The 25159-nt window shown below is 44.7% G+C and overlaps 1 protein-coding gene across 1 annotated transcript in view; it reads left to right on the forward strand.

The window, feature by feature from the left end:
* Window positions 1-2268: 2268 nt before the first annotated feature.
* The window catches only part of LOC126527886 (ATP-binding cassette sub-family C member 2-like), a gene marked incomplete at its 5' end in the record, with an annotated part of 78474 nt that continues 55583 nt past the window's right edge, over window positions 2269-25159 (forward strand). The window contains 6 exons of the mRNA XM_072284581.1: window positions 2269-2592; window positions 4332-4508; window positions 10323-10490; window positions 12285-12462; window positions 20449-20763; window positions 21725-21912. Coding sequence (XP_072140682.1) covers window positions 2269-2592; window positions 4332-4508; window positions 10323-10490; window positions 12285-12462; window positions 20449-20763; window positions 21725-21912 — 1350 coding nt within the window. The remainder of the gene's footprint in view (window positions 2593-4331; window positions 4509-10322; window positions 10491-12284; window positions 12463-20448; window positions 20764-21724; window positions 21913-25159) is intronic.

Consider the following 25159-nt stretch of genomic DNA (forward strand, 5'->3'; position numbering starts at 1 on the left):
TCTTGCATCTTTGAGTAAGTGCATAACTGCCTGCATACTGTTCGGTTGAGTGCGCGCCAGCTCCGAAGCCAGTTATATTGCCGGTTTTCATACAGCCTGTTATTAGACAAGGGTGAAAAAATTATCCAAAATCAGACTTGCGAGCCGGTGTGAATGTAGTCGGCATATTTCGGTTTGATATTGGTTTGATACGAATTACTTTCAAATATTATTGTTATTGCGGCTACTTCTAACAAGCGTTTAAATTCCGCAATGCTGTCTGATATGCGAAGAGTGCTTGTCATACCTTTTTCAGGTCAAACTCTCTCTGAAAAGAATAGCGGACTTCTGTACGGCTGAAGAATTCAAGGAAGCAAAATGTGACGTCAACAATCATGCTTCCACGAGACAAGGTAGCAAGCCACCATTTGCTGTTATATGCAGCAAAGCGTTACGAACTTGTCCTACTTAAAAACGTCAAGGAAAAATATGCCCTTCAACTAAGCCATATAGGGTCGTGTTTTGCATAAAATGTTTACATCAAACAAATTTTCTGACTGACAAGCTGGCTTCAACTTAATTTATTGTTGATTTCTAGCTCTCGCTCTCTTTTATCAATGTCATTATTGATACACGAAATGACAACTACATTGTTCGCTTCCTGAAATGCAGAGTGTTGCACAGAGCATCACTTTTAGAAATGGAGTTCACATTGTTTAGCCTTAGAATGTCACAAGCATTCAGCAATTGTCATATACGTCGGCCGGGAGCTGACTCGTAAAAAGAAAAAAGTTTAAATATAACAAAGGCACAAACACTTTTCTCTAGGCGGTTATTCTGTGGTGAGTGAAAGAGGAGAGAAAAGGGCAACAAGGTGGGCAACGATTACGACAGTGCGCAGAACACATAGGCAAGCCTTCTCCCAGCCCAGAATCCAGACGCGTAGTCAAGTAAGACATGGATGGCCTGTACACTAGATCTGCAGTCTCGCCTAGGGCCCAATATTACTTCCTCTGACAAAGGTTGGCTGTCGGGGTGGGCAACAGTGAAATATATTCTCTGCCAATCTTGCACGTACTAAGCGCAGTCAAATAGTACACGCTGTATAGATTCATCCACATGGCACCGCTCAAACTCTGAAGGATCCGTAATCGCGTTAGGTCTTATGACGTAATGCTGTGCAGAAAAATGGCACTGCTCTGCTAAATTTATAATGGTACCCTAAGTGTTTTGTCATAGTCCAGTATCTAGAAACGCCTGTGGCACTATTCCGGTCAGTTCCAGTGCCTTTTTGTCACGTTTCGTATAGGGATCATAAGAACACGAAGCTAAAGTGGTTCCCATCGAAAAGTATGCAGATTATATGATCATTCATAATTACAGATGATCTTACTCCCATCAATTAGGTCGTTCCGAAAATGCTAAATTCAGTGAAACTGTTTACTTGTTAACCAGTAGACTCAACGCATCGATCACTCGTAACGGACAATGGCGTGATAACTGGTCGGTCGTTGTGACGGTGGCAAATCACGCACACTAGTTACGTGCGATAAGAACCCTTCGCTCCAGCTCATGAGTTCGACAGCTGCCATGAACTTCTGAATGATTTTATTGCAATGAATGCGAAGTCCGTTTCTTTAATGTGCGCAACCACCTTTGGAAAATTTGTGCTTGCCGAAAAGGGACAAAGCATCTTATTTTATTTTGTTGGTAGATGCACAAAAGAGGTGACAGCATAATACTCATGGTCATGTTGCTATAGAAATTTCGTAGGCATTCCTTATTACAACGGTAATTGTCAAAAAAGATAAGACCTGTGCCTTGGTGCTACAAACAAAACAAAACATTTAATTTGTCCGGATGTTCTTATTTTCCCGGTGAATAAATAATTTAAAATAAGAATTAGCAAAATATTATAGTCTTTATTTAAAACATGCAGATAGTTTTCTTCTCGTGTTTACTTTGATACATCACAATTATTTGTCAAATGTTACCGGCATCATAAGAAATGGTGCTTTGTTTTTTCGAACGTATCAACATTGATCAGCGAACGGATGTAATATGAAGAGCAATGTAGTGCAGTTTCTTTTAAAGCGGTCTCATATACATATGGTACAAATTACTGGGACTGTGGGTTTGACTGCACAGCTTGTCTCAGTTGGAAAATAAAGCGGCCACTGCAAAATGTGTTTTAACATAAAAGTCCGAATTTCGCATCTGCCCACGTGTACTGACATATGTGTGCGTGTGACTCTTTTGAAGCAAATCATACGCCATCAAATGTGACCTTTTGGTGCTGAAAAGGCAGTAACCTTTTCCTTGTCTCAAAGGAACTTAATCATTGTGGAAGTAGGAATATCGCAGCAAGTACATTGGTTGACTTCGACTGCCGAAAAAAAAAATGTCGCAGGTACCGTGCAACTGGAGAAGTGCTCCTTCTCGTGGGTGAAACCTACCCACGGTGGCTCTTTTGCCCAGCTGACCGATATAGACCTTTCCGTAGAGCCAGGGGCCTTGATTGGCGTCGTTGGTTTTGTGGGCAGCGGCAAATCCTCTCTGCTCGCTGCTATACTGGGAGACATGCACCTAATTAAGGGCGACATCACCTGCAGAGTAAGTACATGAAACTAACCTGTCTCAGTCGCATAAAGTAGCTTGGTTTCCATAGCAGATATAATTAGCATCCTATTTGTGCCACTCTCACTTTCAGCACGATGTGGGTGCGCTGCATTGTTAAAGTATATTTCGCAAATTCTGAGCCAAACTAGTGGGATATTATAAACGCAATTCGTATGTACCTGTTGGAAATGTAGAAAGTGACGCTCGCTATGATTTCTATATTTTTTCTTCGTGCGCGACGAACAGACTAAAAATCGTCATTGAAGCACAAAAAATGTCAGTTAGAATATTTTATACCTGTTGCTGTGTTAATCACACCATCGCTATGTAGTAAGGTGACGAACAATAAATGAAGTAGGTCTCATGCATCTATAAAGCGTGTGTTCGGCAGTTGTGTAACTAAAGTGCATTGACAACCCCTAAACCAAAATGTAGTTTTCACTGCAGTATGGTAAACCTTTAACCTACGGCGTTCAGTTACACAGCCACAGTAAACATCACAACCACTGCTCAAACAATTTAAGCCAACACGGTAGCACTACCTGAAAACAGAACTGGAAGGCTGCGTGTTGTTACCCGGGCAAAGGTGAAAGCCTGTATCCGTGAGACTGTCACATCCCGCACTTGTCTGGCCTTGTAACAGAGACAAAGTACCCCCAATAGGTGAAAAACGCTAATAAACCTGCATGTTATCGCAGGTTTCGTTTTACATCCGTTCCTCGCTTTTGTAGCAGCATATTGAGGCACTGGTTTTAAAGCACCGTAACTCACGGTAAGCGCAGATAGCCTTGGTGTTTCTTCGTATTATTGCAGGATTTTTTTTGCGCACCTGACTCCAGAGCACATCTTCATTGCAACTTTTGATTTTTCTCTGGCCAAGTAAGCTGATGAAGGCGTAATCGACATTTTTAACCTGCACACTTCTTATTTAGTCAAGCAATACCTGTATCAGCGCACATATTTTTGGAATGCTCGACGCAGAACACCTCTGTCATAAAGCAAACAAATCAGGAGTCCGAATCTTTTGCGTGCCCTGTAAATCATCACTTGCGGCAGTAAGATGGCTCTGCCTGGAAATATGGTGAATCTTTAACGTTTAGTCCTACCATTCGATAGTTGTTTGATAATCCCTTCAGAAAGTTCATTTGGTTATGGCACGTTGCGAAAAAGACAGAAGATTATTAGTAATAACCATTTTTCCTTAGAAAGAGCAGATGGAGCTTCGGACTAGTTAAGCCACATGCACGCTTATGCAGCAAAGTCCGATGGCCAAGCAAAGTGTGTGATAACTCAATCATAATGTTCAGAGCTGAAGATTTATTCCTGAACTTTTTTTAACCAAACTAGTAAGTACTTTCTAAGCCGCAAGCGGTGGTTCTAATTGCCGCACGTAAGGATAACCTGTCATGCAGTTCACTCTTGTCTGGCTGCCAGTTTATTATTCTGACAGAAAGAGCCACGTACATGCCTTAAAATGGACTCTTTGGTCATTTGCTATATCCCCATACTGAGGTGCAGCTTGTTGGAAGAACTCTGGAGAAAAAAGACACTGGTCGAAGAAAATATAATTTCTGATATCCATGCTCTTGCTGGCACGACCTTTACAGGGCATTGTGTATGTGTGTTAAGTTTCACAGCCAGTATAAGTGAAACGATAGTGACCATTTTAGTATATGAAGACAATATAAAGAATTACCATTCATCAAGAATCTTACGTGTTCGTTTCTTTTCAGGGCCGCATAGCCTTTACGCCTCAGCTACCGGTTCTGCACAATATGACAATACGGGACAATATAATTTACGGAAAATCCGTGGACGCGACCTTTTACGAAAGAGTTGTACAGAGCTGCCAGCTTATGAACGACTTCAACAAGCTGCAGTCAGGAGATATGACTGAAGTTAGAGAAAAGGTAGAGTTACGTTTACGGAGAACAGCGCTAAAGAATATCGTTATCACTGAAACGTGACACTAGATATGATTCAGGGAAAACACGGGGAAAGCGGGAGATGGAAATTCAAGACGATGAGCAAAACGAGAACAAGGCGAAAGCAGGAGCCAACGTTTCGACAACTCCACTTGTCGAAACGTTGGCTCCTGCTTTCACCTTGTTCTCGATTTGCTCATCGACTAGATATTATTGTTGTTCTTTATCACGTTGTCCTACGTTTCCCTCTTGTGCTACGACTGCTTCGTTGCCAATTTCAATTCGTCAGTCGGTCACCTTTAGATTTCAGTGCTTATGGACACTGAAAGAAAGAGCTATGTACTGGCCTGAAGAGATCTGCGCCCCCAAATGTAGCAGGCAGTAACAGAAAAATATCTTGGGCGAAAACTCAAGTATACTACAACTAAATAGGTGGGAGTAAAATTATGAGTAATATACAAATAAAAGTAATTAATTCAAAGACATCTTCACCGATCCCACAGAATTATACAATCACAAATTAAAACGAGGGTACTAATATGCAAAATGGAGGTGCTGGAACGTCATCATATTCATCATCATCATCATAATAATCAGCCTGTTTTATGTCCACTGCAGGACGAAGGTCTCTCCCTAATCTATCAACCATCCCTGCCCTACGCCAACCGATTCCAACTAGCGCCCGCGAATTTCCTAATTTTATCGCTCCGCCTAGTCTTCTGCCATCCTCGATAGCGTTTCCCTTCTCTTGGTACTCATTCCGTAACCCTAATGTTCTAACGGTTATCTAACCAGCGCATCACATGAGCTGCCCTACTCCATTTTTTTCTCTTGATATCAATTAAAACATCGTCTATACCCGTTTCTTCTCTGATCAAAACCACTCTCTTTCTCTCTCCTAACGTTACGTGCAGCAATCTTCGTTCCATCACTCTCTGCGTGGTCATTAACTTGTTCTCGAGATTCCTTCTCAGTCTCCAAGTCTCTGCCCCATATGTCAGCACTAGTAAAATGCATTGCTTGTACACCTTCCTTTTCAATTATATTGATAAGCTTCCAGTCAGGAGCTGCCAATGTCTGCCGTATGCGATCCAACTCATTTTTTTTCTTCTGTGAATTTCCTTCTCATGATAAGCGTTCCATGCGATTAATTAACCTAGGTAAACGTGCTCTTTCGCAGATTCTAGAGGGTGATTGGCGGTCCTGAACATTTTATTGTTTGCCCGGTGTTTCGTCATTACCTTTGTCTTCTGCATATTAATGTTCAACGCCACTCTTACACTTCCCCTGTTAAGGCCCTCAATCATTTGGTGTGACTCGTCTGCATTGTTGCTGAACAGAACAATGTCACCGGCAGAGCGAAGGTTGCTGAGATATTCGCCGTCGATCTTTACTCCTAAGCCTTCCCAGTTTAATAGCTTGAATACTTTTTCCAAGCACGCAGTCAATAGCATTGGAGAGGTTGTGTCACCCTGTCGGACCCCCTTCTTTATATACATTGTTAGATACGGGACCTTTTTCTGAGCCCCCTTCGACTTCACCAGACCACATCGAATCGCACCACAGCTAATTGAGAAGCGCAGAAGCACGGATGCCACATTCCAGAGGCGCGCACGTGCAAACAAGTTGAAGGCCCCCACTTCGTACGCCGCCGGTGGGGCTATTCAATGCTTGACTCTTCCAGAAAGCGAGGGGATAGCCCGGCACTGTTCCAGGTAACGTGAGTCCCGAAGCAAGACGGCTGTGATGTACCGGGAAGGCCTGGCAGCGTCGCCCCGGCCGCCTTTGAAGAGGGCATTTGCAAGCCAGCGAGGCCATACCGCCGGGATTAGAAGGCCCTTGGTAATTGGTAGAGGGCCCTCGGACAAGTGGGGCCCAAGCGTCGTCCCCGTTCTCTTGTTGTGACGACGCATTGCAAGTCAGTAAGGCAAGACCGCAGGGGGACCAAGCGGCGACTCTTCGCCAGGTATGACACCATCGCACGGGCGCCTACCATTGACCGAAAATGGCGTCATCTGAGCGGGCTCTTCCATTGGCCGAACATGACGCGTCTTCCAGACATCGAAGGGCGTAAAAGAGAGACCGGGACCAGCAAGAGAGGATTCCTACAGCATTCCTTGATTCATCTCTCTCGGACTTCTTGCGACGGGCCGCAGCGTCCGAGTTGCTGTCAGCCCGTAATGACTGTAAGACTGTTAATGGACGTCTCACTGTATATAATGTAAAATAAAACCTCCCAAGTTTTTCATCCCGAAGTCCCTCCTCAACTCCTACAACTGGCGCCAGCGGTGGGATTTCCTCCAACTCCTACAACATCATCCTGCTTTTCTTGTGTAGAATTAAAGTAGCTGAAAACCTCTGTAGATATTTTCGAAGGATTGTACGTAAGCGTTTTGCCCTCCTTGATTACGTAATGTCCCTATGATTGCTGGTATCTCTACTGAATCGAATGCCTTTTCGTAATATATGAAAGCCATATAGAGAGGCTTATTGTACTCTGCGGATTTCTCGATAACCTGATTCATGACATGGATGTGATTCATTGTAGAGTATCCCTTCCTGAAGCCAGCATGTTCCGTTGGTTGACTAAAGTCCAATGTTGCCCTTATTCTATTGAAGATTATTTTGGTAAATATTTTATATAGTACTCGGAGTAAGCGTGTGGGCCTAGAATTTTTCCTTCTTTAACGTCTTCCTTTTTGTGGATTAGTATCATGTTTGGATTCTTCCACTTTTCTGGGACCCTTGCAGTCTGTAAACACCGTATAAATACTCACCAGTTTTCCAAGCATTATGTCTCCTCCATCAAATCGACAGTTATTCCATCTTCTCCTGCCGCTCTTCCTCGTTTCATGTCTTGCAAGGCCCTTCTGACCTCATCTCTGGTTATAGGAGGAGTTTCTGCATAGTGTAAATCACTATTTCTAATGGAGGTATCCTGACTTCTCTGGGTATTGTACAGGTCAGTACCGAATTCGTCCACTTCTTTTACTATATCTTCGAGATTGCTGATGATATCACCCTACTTATCTTTCAGTGCATACATCTTGGTTTGTCACATGCCAAGTTTCTTTCTTACTGATTTCAGGCTTCGTCCATTTTTTACGGCTTCTTCAGTCTTTCTCACGCTATAGTTTCGAATATAATTTATTTTCGCCTTGTTGATCAGTTTTGACAGTTCCGCGAATTTTATTTTCTCTCTTGAGTTGAACACTTTCATTCTTTGTCGTTTCCTTATTAGGTCCTTTGTTACTTCGGAGAGCTTGCATACTGGTTGCCTTGCCTCCCACTTCAATTGCTGCCTCTGAAGCCAGCCTACTTGCGGTTTCATTCATTAGCTCTATGTCATCGTCATCTCTCTATTCTAAGGCTGCATATTTTTTTGCAAGTACCAGCCTAAATTTGTCTGCTTTTACCCTCACTGCCTCTAGGTTGACCTGTTTCTTCTTGACCAGTTTTCCTTGTTCTCTCTTCAAACTGAGGTGAATCCTAGCCCTCACTAATCTATGATCACTGCGCTTTACCGTAGCTATCACTTCTACATCCTGCACTATGCTGGGATCAGCAGAATATACGAAGACAATTTCACTTCTTGTTTCATCATTAGGGCTTTTCCAGGTCCACTTCTATTGCTACGCTTTCTGAAACGGTCGTTCATTATTCGCAGCTTATTTTTTTTCTGAGAATTCTACCAGAATATCTCCTCTAGCGTTCCTAGAATCGACGCGGTAGTTGCCCATTGCTTGTTCACCAGCCTGCTTTTTCTCCACCTTTGCATTGAAGTCGCCCATTACTGCAGTATACTGAGTTTGCATTTTCTCATCGCTAATTCAGCACCTTCATAAAACTGATCTCCTTCCTCATCATCATGACTGGATGTTGGAGCGTAGGCTTGTACTACCTTTAATCTATACTTCTTATTGAGATTGACTACGACTACAGCTTCCCTCTCATTAATGCTGTAGAATTCGTCAATGTGGCCCGCTTGTTCTTATGGATTATGAATTCTACCCGGTATTGGCTTCTCATCTAGGAGACCTCTGTAGCAGAAGACATGTCCATTATTCAGCAATTTATAAGCTTCACGAGTTCTTCTAATATCACTAACGCCGCTGATATCCCAAACAATGTCTGATAGCTTTTTTATGGTAATAAACTTGACCACCTAAACAAACAGTATGAGCACAATTCCCTGGATTCTTTCCTGGATAGAACTAAACATTTGACTCAGACGAATCTTTATTTCAACCATATTATTTATAACTGCCTTACGTAGGTTCCCGAACTTATGCAGCTGACCTTCTGTCAAAAATGAAATCGAGAAAACAAACAAAAAGCAGGAGTATGAACAACGGTGTTATATCAAATTGTTAGGAAGACTTACACGTATCCATAAATAATATCTGCGTTTGGCTTTATAAAAGGTGTAGAGTATTTCACTAGCGTTGAGGATTGGGTGAGTTGGTGCTGTATTCAAAAACTGGTACAGCGCAACATAAAAGAACAGCGCTCAGTTCCTTTATCTGGCCGACTCGGCTTGTTTCTTCCTTTCTATGTTGCGCTGTACCAGTTTTAGTATGCAGTAGGTTTTAGCATTTCAATAAAAGATATAGAAGTCAATTCGTGCGTGCGGTAATAGGACAGAAAAAGTTTAAAAAAATGTATTAGTTGCTAATAGCGTCGGCAAAAGCTAGAATATTGCCTGGCGCTCTTCGCTGTGTAACTTTAGCAGTGACGTTCACTGGCGTATGTACTAGCAGAGCATCTGTTCTGTTCGCTGGTGTTTGTCTTACGACCTACAAGCACTCGATAAACTGATAACACACATATACACAGCCCCATGTAGGCAGCAACATTCTTTTAGGGCCGACAGTAAATTTTGCCACAAATATTTCTCTCTAAACATCCGTCATTTCCTCATGCAGCCTGCTACGCTTTATTCATGGTGTTTAAATAAATAATGAAGTCATCGCGGCCAATATTCTTAAGCACACCTGCAATGCAGAGTTTGCCGGCCCCCTTCCCCTTGATTTAAAGGCTCCTAAATGAGCTCCACAAAATATCCAAGCAAAAGGCTGGAAGAGAATTTCTGTTGGACAAAGTTCCTGTGCCTGCGCTCCTAAACTGCCCCCTTTTAGAATGATAGAGCGGGAAGAGACTTAGATTTACGTTCATGTTTAAAAGAAAAAGCTCGTATGGTAAAAACTGCTCCGGAGTTATCCGCTACAACGTCTCATACAGCTCCTGAGTGGTGTAACATGAAGTAAACGCCATAAATAATCTCCTGTCTTCGTTGTCTGAGTTAGCCCAGTTCGATATTAACTGAGTGTTGTTGAAGAGAATGCTCAAGAACTGAGAAACGTGCCATTCCAGCCACTTCACTTCGTTAGGATTCCAGTACTGCCTTCCTTTACCGGCCGATATTTCCAATTGACTCTAACTCCAAATATTGTGTCTTGCAGCTCTATTCTCATTCACGTCGTACTTTTTTGCTCCCAGTTAGTCTTAGAGTGACGCCCTTCTTCAGCAATTAAACCGTTCAATTGCCTGAGTCCGTGAATGAAAGTTTGTAACTATAGCTTGTACGTTTGTCCTTTTTTTTTGTTTATGCGCTCTCGTTTGACGATCACGAATAACGGACTGGTAGAATATATTCTACCTATAGAAGAGTAGCAACGACTTTCCCGGCAGGGAGCTGTACTATATGTATAGAATAGAACGCAAGTGAATTATCAATGTCATGTCAATCAGTGATCACGTCAGTTATCATGTCAATCTTTTCACACTTAAAACACGCAGGGAACAAACCTGAGTGGCGGCCAAAAGCAGCGCATCTCCATCGCGCGGGCGGTTTACAGCCAGAGCGACGTCTACTTGCTCGACGACCCGCTCAGCTCCCTCGACCCTGTCGTCGCCAGCTGCCTGTTCCGGGAGGTCATCAGCAGTCACGGCTTGCTGAGAAACAAGGCGAGCGCCACGTTAACTTGAACGCCGTTCGTGCATAAGCCATATAAATATGCAGCAGCATAAAAAACACAGTACTCGTTTTTATCTAACAATACGATATCGACGTATGTCAACTCTTGAGCTGGCAAGTGACTGTAGTAAGCGCAGCTGAGGCGACTCGGTATCTGGAGAGCAGGATCCAGAAGGGGAAGACAAGAACGGTAGGTGTCGACCGAACAGTCGGTGACAGCAACGCTCACGGGGGGGAAGTGAATGGGACGGAATACTTCATGGGACATTTGTCAAACGCAGTGAAGAGAACAACTTTGTGGTGATTGGTGATGCAGACACAGGCGGTACAAATTTTGATGACACGGACCACCTTTGTCCTTCCCGGCTTTCGATCTTTCTTTCGCCAAGTAAGCACTCACGATCGAGAGGTGAGCCCGAGCGTCGATTAGAGCAGTAACACGTGCGCCGTCATCTTATACGTCGAGTGCCTACTGAATTGTGGCGATCATGAATAAAGGATTTTGGGTCGGTTGAAACAACGCAGCGCTACCTAAGGGGATGTGTTGGCTAGTTTTCCGGCAGGAAGCGTTGTAGAACAATTCGGTGAAGATGGTCGGGAGGGCTGTTGACAGAAAACTACCGTACAAGTGAGTGGGTGTAGTGAGACTGAGTGCCAAGTTCTTGAGGGGCAACGTAGTCGGAGTGGAGTCCGTAAGAGCGAGGATGGCCAGAGGATTAAAGTAGTCGGGGAGTGGGATCCGGGGTGGACGCCAACGGCTTCGGCAATGGTGGGGGGTGCAGGCGATGAAGTTACAGGAAGACATGTGAATTTATCGTCGGCGGTTCGCCATGTGGACGGATTGGGATGCTGCGAAGAGAAGCCTCAGACCTATATACTGGAGTACGCTTGCGTGTCTTTGGGATGCTCGAGAAGCTTTGGGATGCGAATTTATGTGGAATGCTTGAACGTGCACAAATCGGAGCTTCCAGGTTTGTTTCAAATGAATATTTCTACCACATTGTTACTTCAATGAAAAACTAAAATAGGCTAGGCCCCTTTGAGCGAATAGAGACCATGGGATAAGCTGACAGTTCTGTGCAAAATATACTCTTAAAAATTTGCGATATTGAGATGAAATTATCTTTTGCCTCCGCTGCATTTTGCCGTGGAGACCCTGCCTGCAAAGTCCATGAAATGCAGTGCCGTATGAATCCGATTTAGATAATCGTTCTTCTCACTTGTATGTTTCATATAGAACCATCCCCCTGAAACTGTTACTGACTGTGTTTCACAAAGCTTGCGAGGTGCATTACTTTCCAAGTATATTTTTGCTGCTCACCATTTTTTTTCTTTATCTTTGTTGTGCTTTGCTTCCTTGCCTTCAATTGTTGTACACTTGCTTCTTTTTGTAGTCAATTCCAATTTGTACCATGCACCGCCCCCTCCTTACAGCATTATCTCGTTGGCGCAGCAGGTTACATGTTTAAGCAATTTCGAGGTGCCCACAGACAGCAGAGATAATTGGAGACAAATGTAGTAATTTGTAGTAATGTAGTATTCGTAGTTAAACCGCTGTAGTAACAGCGATTTGGTTATTTTATTAAAGAGGGTAAATAAGGTAGTATCACCAGAAGATCTGCTCCTGAAAAGGCGCTCTGTGCATGCATATCTTCTAATTCGAAATAGTTGTTTGCGAAGCATTGCGACTACCAATAACCATGCTATGCCTGTATTTTCACCTTTGTTGTGTGCTTTTCGTGTTCGCTATAATAAATTTCTGTTGCGACACGTCGTCTTTTCAGACTCGCATAATGGTCTGCAACCAAGGGCACTACCTGAAGGAGATGGACAAGCTTGTCTTGGTACATGGAAAGCGAATCAGAGTGTACGACAAGTTGGAAGATCTCATCAGCGACCCCGAGTCACCGCAAAATTTTCGCGAAGCGCTTGAGCAGGGCACTTCACAGCGAGGCGACAAAAGTGGGTGAGAAGCTTGTTTCTGCATCATCCCAATCCAGTCCCGCATCCAGTTGGAGCTTCTGATGAAATGGTTCGGTAGGATTTCCGAGGAAGTAGCGAGGGAATAATAAACTTAGTTCATATAAGTGGATGTGGCAAGCAGTAGAACTTCGGCAGTTGATTGTTCTCCTGCCTCGCGGTAAGACGTCATGAGTAGGAATGTATATGTTAGGCTCACGCATCCCAACTATTTTGCTTTCACTAGTCGGTGTTCTTCTCACTAAACTTATCATGAAACCATTATCTTCTTATTTATTTATTTATTTATTTATTTATTTATTTATTTATTTGTTTATCTGTATGTCTCTCTGCCTATCTATTTGAATATACAGACCCGTTCAGGGATTGACTAGTCGCGTCATAAAGAAAGAGAGATTGGTTAAAAGAAACAGAAAATCACGTTAGAATAAGTGTAGAACAATAAAATAAAATATAGAGGATATTATAAGAATTGTGGTGCTTTTAGCAAACAAGGCGTGGATATAAAACTCTTGAGTAAAACACGGGTACAAGCGTATTAGGACAAGTGTAGCACAAGCACAACAAACTATAGTTTTGCATTTTTGTTTTACATAAACATTAGCAATGCTTTTCTCACGAGTGAATCCCTGACACTCAAATAAAGCGGGAAGTATCACCACATAATGGAACTTTATTGTCAACGAGACAGTGCTTAGCATACCACTTAACGTTTCTGCCCACTTAAAGTCTATTCACAAGTGCGGTGTTCGAGTGCAAAACTTTAATACCGAATCAATAGCGATCATGAGATGCATGTCCTCTTCAGACAATCATGTGCAATGTCATTTACTGCCAAGCCATTTATGGCTATTAGAATTGACGCTAACGCAAATTTCAACCAGTATTGTCAGGTGGATCACACAGACTGTGCTACGTGTACTAATGGCGTCACCACCCACTTCATGGCATTACGGGGTGAATGTCGTGGATGCATAATGAAGAAATAACGATTGGACCGCTAATGACATTATGGTTCTTCATTATATCCGCATATTCCAGAAAGTGTTACGTCTTTACTGCTATTCCACAAATGTCATGGTTTTGTGATTGCAATGCGTAATGTTTTTGTTGTTTTTTAGCATCCCAGGATTGCTTTTACAGCGCTGTTAATGCGACAAGAAGCGTTCAGAAACATTATATCCCCTTTCTTACGCCTACCAAAAAAACATTATATAGCTCACAAAGCTTATATTTCAGGAAAATGTGAAAACTGTTAGGGCCAATAAGCAGGTAAACTTTGAGGCGTGTGTGACAATTAATGGCTCAATAAAAATTTCTACACCATTGTACCCGGCGCGTTTTCGAAGCGCTATATGAAATGCTTAAAAATTTACGCCACTTTCCTGAAACGACCAAACACGCAAGAACTATCATATTTGACGAGAAAGGGAGCCATTCAGCAGGTGACGTGTAGTGAAAGTTTCAAATATTTTGGTTTATTTTGTGTTTTCATATTAATTAATGAATACTTGTCTTCCCCGAAATATTGCGCACCATACGAGGCATGTAGCCGTTTTTCCTTGGTCTCCTCGGTGAACTATGTGAGGTAGAGTGTTCACGTTCCGTTAAAGTAGGAGGCATGTTGTGAGGGACGAACCATATATGTTTAACCAGCGTAAGTTATTTACAGCTTTGCAGAAAGATGCTCATTCAAGCGTTCCAGTGTAGCGACAACCTTTACTTGCGTAAGCATCTCTGTGCCGACCGAACGAAGAAGCCCGTCCGTCCATCCGTCCGTTTGTCCGTCACGCAAGACGAATCAGCCTAAAAAATGTATAAACCAAAATAAATTCGAAACTGCGACCCTATGCTCAGAAGCTGAGTGTCTTACGCACTGACCTAAATACCCACGCTCGCCGAAGGTGAATATATTTGAACCATATGAATATGTTGTAACGGTGGTACATAACAAATGCCAAAGGAGAACAGTTTCTATGAAGGCTTTGCCGAAAGATTTGATGATGATTGAATAAAAGCTATCTGAGATCTAGGACCACATGTGAGCCGACTAGGAGCATTGTAGACATCAGGAAAATGCCGCCTTTGCGGAATTTTAGTGCCAAACGCATCACGTCCCCGATGCATTTCAGAGGTCGCAGTATGCGCCTTCCGTTGGGACGTTTTCATGCAGACCGAAATGCCACCGATCTCTGAGGGCTCATGCACTTCACCTCGCGCAACACTGACAGTCACTGAGTTGGTAAAGACGATAAGTAGTGATTAGGGGTTATATGGGTCTCATCACGGTTTACAATGGTTCGACGCATATGTATAAGCTTCTAAAGAGCGATAAGGGCTTACAATAATCGGAGCAGTGCTGATAAGGTTGACAAGGAACGATAAGGAACAGATCGAGTCGGATAAGGTTGATAAGGACCGCTAATAGTTTGTAAGAGTCAGATCATGTGCTTTAAGATTGATATGGACAGATAAGGATTGATAAGGATCGGATCAATCGCTATAAGGTTTATAACGACCGATAAGGGTTGATAAAGGTCGGATCGAGTCTGATGAGGGCGATAACAAACGATAAGAGTTTATACGGGTCGTATCTAGTCCGATAAGATTAATAATAACCGATAAGTGTTCATAAGTGTTTATACAGGTCGGATCAAGTTTGATAACATCGATAATGACATCGCGCTGAGTGGAGATGAGAAGCAGCACGACGCTTACGCATACTTATTCCACTCCAGTGGAGTTTCTGCCACAATTTTTTTCCACGATATTTCTCATAGTTCTAGAACGGCTGCACGAAACTTGGAATTCGGCGAAAACAAATAACATACTATCAGGTTCCTACTATACTATCAGGTTCGTAACATACTATCCTGGCTTAAATAGAAGCGTTACAAACTAGTACTCAACCCTCGTTCCTTTCCTGTTTTCACGTGTCATAAAGGGTTCCTAGTTGGTTTCTCTGGTGTCTACGGTGAACAAAGCAACGCACCATGTTTGTATTTGGCGAACAATAGGGACACGTTATAATTCATGTGTAGGCAAAGTTCGAAGTGTGCGAAGTAAATTCGGCCTTTGCAATACATTCTCTGTGCAACTGCTCGGGAGCCTGTGACAGTATTTTACGAGCGCCGCGGTATTCATCCCGCTTCCTTGGCGTGACTCCCCGAGGCACCGAGGTCAAACTTAGGCAGCACGGAGGCAACAACAAGGAAAAATTTTTGTTTCAAAGCTTGCGGCTCAAATATAGCCTTCGTAAAACATCTTTTATGTGCTCGAAAGCATTATCTGACAATTTTACCCGATGTTTCTGATTGTTCTGAGGAAACTATACACAGAGTTAATATTGTTACGGAAGAATGAAAGAAGAGAGAGGACGAAGAAGTTCGAAGATGTTGCCTGCTGCGTGTTGTTGTTGGTCAGCCATCTCAACTACCCTGACTCAGCCTGTATATATATTGTAAATGTAGTCTTTCTCTACTCGCAACATCCCCGTAACATATTGGTGGAGGTGCTGGGTATCACGGCTGGATATTAAATGTAAGGGGAACGTTGTGGGTTGTGAGTGGGCGTAATTCGAAGTTTTGGGAATCATTGTGGCCTTTGCGATATATTGTGCATGTAAACGCTTTGAGGCGTATGTTGTAGGCTTTTACAAGCGGCGCAAGATTTAGCACTCAGCCCAGACGTCATTATATATGTAACTAATATCAAATTTAGCGAAAATGGGCGTAATTTTATGGCCAATTTCTTTGTGGTTAAATGCGTGTAGGTAAAATATTGCTTTTGCAATAAAATTAATATTCAAATGTGTGAAAGCTTTATGCTGCCGTTATCCCCTACATTTTCCGGAACACTAAGACAACCGTACAGACTACGTTTATGTTTAATTCCTGGCGAAATTATCACGTTACTAGCTCATTTAGAACTTTCGCAAATAATTGTCCAGCCCTAATTTTCCCCCTTATTTTCATGTGTTATAAGGAATTGGCAGTTGGTTAACTAAACAAGAAACCTGGCTTATGTGTAATGAACATGAGGGGATCATTTTGAGCAATGCGTAGGCAAAGCCCGAAGTGTGTGGGTAAATTGTGGTCTTTGGAATGAATTACGTATACAAGAGCTCCGGATTGGTATGAGTATGTTTTCGAAGCAGCGCAAAATTGTGCACGCTGCCCTGGTATAACTACAAGCATCACAAATATCCAACTTAGTATAATGGAGCTGATTAATATAGCAAATATGTGTGCGAAGTTGTGTGTGCATGTGGTTTAAATACAACTTTTGCCAAGCATTTCTTGAAAAAGTGTTAGAAAATGTCACGCGGCCCTTTTCAGCTGCGTTTTCCAATGTGCCGAGAGGACTCCGGGCTGCACAAACTTTAATATTTCAGTAGAAATTAGGACCATATTAAGTAGGACGCGTCGCGAAATTGCAAGGTTTATGGCTAAATTAGGAGTCTCACAAATGTATATTCAACCTTGAAATTTTTTTAAGCGTTATACGATCTTCTGCCGGTGTCCTTGGAGGTGTAAACCAGGCGCCTTGTTTATGTTTGTTGAATGACAAGATCTGGTAATGAGTGACGGGCAGGTAAATTTCAAGCGGATAGGTGGATTGCGGCCCTTGTAGTAAATTACGTAAGCATGCGCTTCAGAACTTTATGAGTGTTTTACAATTGTGGCGCATAATTTAGCTCGTTATTGTGCCCGTACTACAAATACAACTCAAATCTAATGTAGCAGTAATTCGGTTAACGCAATGGCAAATCTCTCTGCGATGGTAAATGTGTGTATATGAACTGTACTATTTTGAAAAAAAAATCTGAATCAATTGTTCAAAAATCTGGCATGGCCGTTCTCAGCTTTGTTTGTCAGTGCCCCGAGATACCGTAGGCCAAGTTTGTACTTTGGTGAAATGGGGGGTCGGGTTAAGTGCTTTGTGGAACGACAGTTTAGCGTGTTTCGTTTAATTAGAAGTGCTTCTTCAAGGTAGCACCAGTCTGCTGCATTTGATTGTTGGTGCTCGCACGTGTGGTAGTATTTCGTTAACCGGTTATCATCTATGTACACCCCATTCCCCATGCATGTTTGTCGGCTTGCCCGTAAATACTAGTATAAACGGTTGACCTGGCGCACTTAGTAAATACATGAAGTAGATGTGCTATGGCATAAGCTGAGCGTGTGTGACTGAAAGCTTCAGGTAACAGACCACGTTTATTGCCTTACTACTGGGTTGGGGAAATGCCGAGCCCTGTTTTTACTAAGGAACGACATTCTAACTCGCACTTTCAAGCAAGTACACACTGTTTATGTACTTACTTCGTGGAGCCGACATAAGAACTTCCTAATCTCGAGATACTCTTCTAAACGTAATTCGAAATATGTAAATTTGCAGGTGTTTAGGGAACTTATTGTCGATGCTAGAAACTCATGATGAAGGCGTCCCCTAACAAATGTCTGGCATAACGCTTATTTCAGCGCTGCAGCGGAAACACTAGAAGAGAACTACACAGAGGGACGAATAACTCGAGAGGAGCTGGGAAAATCAACAAAGGTGAGGACACTCTGCCTATCCGGCATTTTCCATTAGAGTGGCTTTCCCAATGGAACCTAGAAGCTCCCGACACGCCGTTCCTGCATTAAAGCTCGAACGGTTACCCTATGCGTATTTTGTTCCATCAGTTAGAGCTGACAATGAACACAATGCGGCTTCCAATAAGTGCATTGTTTATATGAATATGACAGAGAGAGAGAGAGAGGATAAAAAAGGAAAGTGTTAGGTGGCACTTTTAACGGGGAAAATGTCCGGCCGGTGGCACAACGCTTGGAAAATGGTAAAGGACAATTGCGTAGGAATAAATATATTTAAGGGGTTGACTGGCACTTGACCAGGTAAGGGAGGCGGGTTTTGTCGTACGTCGTTTCATGCGAGGAATCCTGCTTCAAAAATATTAGGTGTGGAGGGGGCAGGTGCTTGGTTGACACTGCTTCCTCCCTGGGGTGCCTCAATGCGCACCTCCTCCCCCGCTCCGTGTGCGAGGAGGACATCAAGGCGCTCTATCACACGCCGGGGCTACGCCACTGAAAAAGAGAAATAGATTTTCGGTGAACGCGAGAGGAGGTCAAAACGTGCTCGCACGCGCCGACGGTGCCACGCCGTCCAAAACATTCGCATAAGCACGGAAGTGCCTCCACTGCCTTGACGGCCGGCGAGCTGGGCAGGCCGTGGTCTAGTAGAGGCTGCACTGAGAGAAGTGAGTCTTTCAAACATCAGAATGCGTTACACAATGCTAGTCCTTGAAATTGAAAGGAAGGATCCGGACACAATACGTGCTAGATATTCCATCCGAAGCCACTGACATTGTAGCTACGCTGCATGCAGTGTCAGTATTTCAAATTAGTGTTGTGTAAGCTTTCGCGAAGGCATATCCTAACAGCCGAAAAAGAGGCGATGCCTCATGTCGGCGAAGTCCAGGTGGCGGTTGTAGTAGCAGCGAACGTTTTTTAAGTGTTGTGGGAAAAGAGACGCATACACAAAAGCTGTGGTTGTGCAGTTATGCACACTGCCGAGATAAGGTTTCTTTTTTTCGTTTTCGATGCGAATGCATCAAATGGCCCATTGAGCGAAAGAGCCGGCGTCTCTAGCAGCGAAATGGCGCCTAAATTTCGAATGGCTACGACGCCACGTCGCATGCGCGCCTCAACGGAGAAGCGCGGGCGAAATGGAACACCCACTACCGCGCCAGGTGTTGGATACCGATTGATAGAATACCATGAGATCACCCTCCACTACCGCGAAATGCGGTTGAGATATCCTGCCCCACATAAATCCACAACAAAATTCCAACAAATTACCTGCCGCCAGCTTCAGGCACAAACCTTCCTTTTTCCAGCTTTTTGTGCCCTAGTGCATCCAGGCCTATATCGACAGGAATGTACGCTCTGCAGCGCGCTTAGAGCCAACTTCTACCACCTATTGTTCGTATGCCCTGAGCTACAGCCATCCTCTGACTGGCAACTCACTGACGGCGAGGGATGGGTGACCGCGGTGTCTCGCTCCAACCCAGCCGACCAAATATGGCTGGTGGACTGGTCTCTGAGGCTCGCCGAGGGCCACAAACTCCCGGACACTCTAGGTGCTCCTGAGCCGCCTCACAAGTAATGTTGTGAAAAGGCTCAAGTAATAAATGCTTGCCACCACTACCACCACCACCACCACCACCACCAGGTGTTGCGTGAGGGCAGAGGGCATCACCGCGATGCCACGTCATCCGCCGTCATCCACGAAAAGACGGCGGCGGCGTTCTGGCCGGGCAGCTGGATGTAGAGCTCGGGCCCGTAGCCCGACTGCTCTTGTCCTGCCCACGGGCGCAGAAGCTCGAACGCCGGCCTTGGGCAGCAGGCGGCACGACAGACGGGGGTGGCGTTCCGGCCGGGCAGCTGGCGTAGAACTCGGGCCCGAAGCCCGACTGTTCTCGTCGTACCCACGAGCACAGAAGCTCACCGGCCTTGAGGAGCTGGCGGCACGCTCGGGTAGACGGGCGATACACAGGAAGAGGTTGGCAGGAGGCCCCGGTCGGGTGAAGTCCTGGTGGCTCGGGTCCGGATCCCGACCGCCCGTCTTCAACGCCCGCTCCGGTGGTTGACCTCCTCCTGGCGTCGCTTCCTGGAACTCTCCTGGCGTCTCCCCTGCGTCTCCTCCTTCTGCCAGCGCACCACGCCTTTTCTTCTCTCTGGCCGATTAGGCATTCTCCGATTAGCTGCCTGATGCCCCGTGGTCTTTCCTAATTGGTTTGCTTTTCTTCTTTTAGTTGTTTTTATTGCACCGCGCATTCTCGTGCCGGACGCTCTTCGGCGTTGTCGTTTTTTGCCTTCCAGCACAGAATTTGCCCCGGCGCGCGCACTCCTTGTCGTCTGCTCCTGACCGTCCCGATCAGCGCACCATGTCGCGCACCACACATCACAGCATTCACTGTCTTGACTGTCCACAAGCACCTTGTACGCGTAACGAATCGCTCGGCGTCCTGTTACTCGCCCCGCGAGATTCGACACCTTTCCTACATCTCCGAGTTTACAACAACGTTCCGCCACATCAAGGGCACCGACAACATCCCAGCCGACGTTCTGAGCCGTATCAATGTCGTTTCCACGTTGGCATCAGAACCTTTCATCATCGAGGCCGACTTACTCGCCAGTCAAGAGCGTGACGACACTGAACTTCGTACACTCCGGAATTCGTCAACGTTCCTGAAATTGGAAGACGTCGTTGTGACCCCTGATGGTACGTCCGTCGTCTGCGACACTTCTAACGACACACCTAGACGATACATTCCGTCATCCCTTCGCAGACGTCTATTCGATACCGTACACAACCTGCCGCACCACGGCATCCGCGCGACACAGAAGCTTCTTTCCAGTCGTTTCGTTTGGCCTCGGCTGGGTTCGCGATTGGGTTTGCTGCTGTTTGTCGTGTCAATGTTCGAAGATCCCGCGTCACCTTATTCCGCCTGCCAAGTCTTTTCTTCCACCAGATGCTCGTTTTGACACCGTACACCTGGACCTCGTCGGCCCTCTCCCACCTTCGAAAGGTTACTGCTACATACTGACATGCATCGACCGTTATACACGGTGGCCAGAAGCTACACCTATATCTGACATCTCAGCGCCCACAGTTGCAGCAGTTTTCGTGTCTACGTGGATCGCAAGGTTCGTCCTGCCCATCCACAATAATCACAGATCGCGGTCGGCAGTTTGACTCAGCACTCTTCAACGAGCTACTCAAACTACTCGGAACGACAGGTTTTCGCACAACTGCTTACCACCCGCAGTCCAATGGACTAGTTGAACGTTTTCACCGGCATCTCAAGGCCTCCCTTATGGCACATGAATCGCCGGAGAAGTGGGTCCTGCATTTGCCCCTCGTCTTACTTGGCATCAGAGCCGCACTCAAGAGTGACCTAGGTTGCTCCTGTGCTGAGCTAGTTTACGGCACTCACCTACGCCTTCCGTGCAATTTCTTTGTCGCCACCCCCAAAACGCCTATGCCATCACCTGCCGAATACGTCGCCGAACTGCAAGCTTTCTTCAGCCAGATACGCCCCGTGCCTACACGTTCACAAGAAGCAAGGTCCCCGTACGTTTTCCCGCACTCACTTCTGCTACCCACGTTTTCGTGCGTAACTGTGCCGTGCGGAAGCCTTTGCAGCAGCAGCCACACTACTTCGGGCCATATTGTGTTCTAGAGCGTCGTCCGACGACGTTTGTTGTGAATGTCAATGGCCGATCAGACACAATTGCCCTGGAGCGTCTCAAACCCTCCTACATAGAAGCACCCGCGCCATCAGTCCCACCAATATGCGACGCCACCCTGCTGCATCCTTCGCCTCCGCCTGCGCACGTGACACCCAAGATCAACGCCAAGACACGCCGCGTCAGGTGGACTTTCCATCGTTCGTCGAACTTTCCTCCTCTCTAGGGGGGGAGCCCTCTGTAGCGGCAGCAGCATCGGCGTCGCACGAGAGATGACGTAGACGCTCGCGTCTACACGAGGCACGAGCAGCGGGCACGCACCGACACGGGCTAGCGTTCCGAAGGAGATTATTGAAAAGAATGTTACTCTAGAGATCGAAGGTCGGTTCTTCCTTTCCTGCGAGAGCCCGAGACTTTACTGGTCTACGTGGTCGCTCGTCGCCACAGATTTAAAAAAAAAATGAAGGATTAGAACTTGCGACTATCGCAACAAAGCATCCGACATAGCTCAGATAGACGATCCTTTATGCGGCCGATACAACTACTATCCCTACTTCGTACAGCTATCTATTTATTTGCTATCGCAATCAGTTCTTCGCCTTTCGGACGGAACTGCATTTTTCTTTTAGTTATTGGCACTAACCTAATTGCTACTTCTGTGCATCAGAATAAACCGTGGTAGATCGCAATGACATAAGTACATGTCTGCTTCTAATATAGCCCTCGTGGCATTGCGAAACATCTTTTAGTAAGTGTTTGTAGGCGCGCCAATCTAGACACTCCCTATTTGTTACAAGCGACAATGCACAGTACGCTCCGTCGGCCGGAACAGACGCCCCTGTGCTAGCGTCTTCTGCTCTTATCGCCATTCCGACAGCATGTTGGCCAGAAGCGCGTGTATTGGCAGGCTCAAAAGCACGATATGACATAGGACGCGCCTGGTCATGTCTCCCAATGCCACGTCTCTCCTATGGGGCTTGCTTAGTTGGAGTGTGCAAGTACGCTGTTGGGTACGCACTCGCATATCCTGCAATATTTTGTCTCCGCTTCACAGCAGAGCAGGCGCGGAAGTGATAATGGGTTGCAGACTACAGAGTAAGAATGTGAAAAAAAAAAGCGTGATATGTAGACTAGAATCGGAGGTGCGGGCGATGAGTTGAAGTGAAGAGATCACGAAATCTCTGAGTAAACTGAATGATTTGATTGGCAATATCTGGAGGACGCTTTTGTGCAGCAATGAGCAATGCAACGGAAAATTATAGGCGTCTACTTAAACACGAAGACAGCGGGATGGATGAAAAGGGGAAAACGAGGGTAGCCGATATTCTAGTTTAGACAGAGGTCGAGTTTGGGAGGTCAAGTAACGGGGGAGGGAAGGTTTGAGTAGATAAATGGTGGTCTGTTTTAGTTACGGAATGAGTGCAACGGGAAGATAATTGCCGTCGAAGACGGCAGAGAAAGAGGTGGTGTGATAAAATTTGTAAATCGACAGGCATAACATGGAGTTGGCTCATGCGAAACAGTGGTAAATGCAATTGCGCATGCCCTTCGCCTTGCAGTGGGCATAAACTCGGCTGATGGTGATGATTATGATGACGGAGATGACAATGACGGCAGCACCTGTTTAAGCTGATAATTAGCATGACCCGCCTGACGCAAGTAAAAGGTGTATGCAAAGTTTCAGTGGGCTATGTAAATGATGCTGATTAGCGATCATTGATTCTTGTTCCCTTGCCAGACTAATAAAGAATACCTCTTTCTTCTCCATAATAATCTTCAACCCTACTCTTACACTTTCTCGGTTACGGTCCTCAGTCATTTATTCCAATTCATCCCCAGTGTTGCTGGCCAGGAGAATATGTAATTTTCAAACCGAACGTTGTTGACATTCGCCCTTGATGCCCACTCCCAAGTCTCCCCATTTAATGGCTTGAATACTTCCTCTAATCGTGCTGTGAATACGTTGGAGAGATTGTGTCCTTGCCTGACCTCTCTCTCTTCATAGGCGATTTCCTTATTTTCTTGTGGAGAACAAGGTAGCTGTGGATTCTTCGTAGGTATTTCCCGAGATATTCCGATATGCCTCCTGTACTCCTTCATTAAGCAATGCCTCCATAAATGCTGGTATATCTCCTGAATCAAATGCTTTTTGATAATCTATGAAAGTCATATAGAGAGGCCGATTTTACTTCGCAGATTTCTCATTTATCTGATTGGTGACGTGAATAATTCATTGTAGAATATCCCTTCCTGAAGCCAACCTGTTCTGTTGGTTGATTAAAATGAAGTGTTGCCCTGATTCTATTGGAAATTATCTAGGTGAATACTTCATACAATGCTGAAAGCAAGCTAATCGACCTATATTTCGTCAATTGTTTAACGTCTCCCTTCTTATGGATTAGTGTAATGTTGGCCGTCTTCCTGCTCTCTGGTACACTTGAAGTCGTGAAGAATTGCGCATAAAGGATCGTAAGCTATTCAATCATATCTCCTCCATCTTTGGGTAAATAGACTGTTATTCGATTTTCTCGTGCCGCTTTTCCCCGGGACATGTCTTGCACGGCTCTTCTATTTTCATCGCTATTTATAGGAGCCTTTGTAACATGTACGCAAGTGCTTTGAATGAAGGTTGTATGGCTGCTCTGGGTACTGTACATGTCGGTATAGTATTCTTCTGCTACTTTTGCTTTATCATTAAAGCTACTAATCACATTACCCTGCTTGTCTTTGCATACATATTGCGCTGTCCTATTTCAAGTTTTCTTCTCACTGATTTCATGCTGTGGCCATATTTTACGCCTTCGTTTTTTTCCGACGCTATAATTTCGAACATTGCTTACTTTCTTCTTGTTTATCAGTCTTGACAGTTCAGTTAATTCTATAATATACGTTGAGTTAGACACTTGCACGCTTTATTGTTTCTTTATGAAAATCCTTTGTTACTTCCTTACTGAAATAACCCTGTATCCCCCATAACTCATTTGTACTTTATTAAGTCCTTTGTTAGTTCCCTACTCAAATTAGCCCATATCCCCCATAACTCCTATATCCAGTAATTTCATATGACATATGGAAAAAACTGCTTTTTGTACGCAATCCTATATGCTACATATTGTATTAAAGGATATGGGACTTACGAGGCATATAGATTTTTCAATACGGTTGAGAGAGCTTACCTACTGCTTGCCGGGGAGCCTTTACCATCTCGGCAAGGGTGCGTATGTCCAAGTAAAATGCTTGCAAGGGACTCAGATCTTGAGATAGGAAATTTAGAGAAGAATAAAAATGAGCAAGGGTGCATGCGCCAGGCGTTACCAAATTCCTGCTGGAAGCTGGCCACTGTCATCGAAGAGAAAAGCGCACAATCATCACATTCTACCGGTGCTAACATATGGCGCAGAAACTTTGAGGTTAACGAAGAAGCTCGA

Source organism: Dermacentor andersoni, chromosome 9 (genome assembly GCF_023375885.2).
Source record: "Dermacentor andersoni chromosome 9, qqDerAnde1_hic_scaffold, whole genome shotgun sequence".
NCBI classification, from domain to species: Eukaryota; Metazoa; Arthropoda; class Arachnida; order Ixodida; family Ixodidae; genus Dermacentor; species Dermacentor andersoni.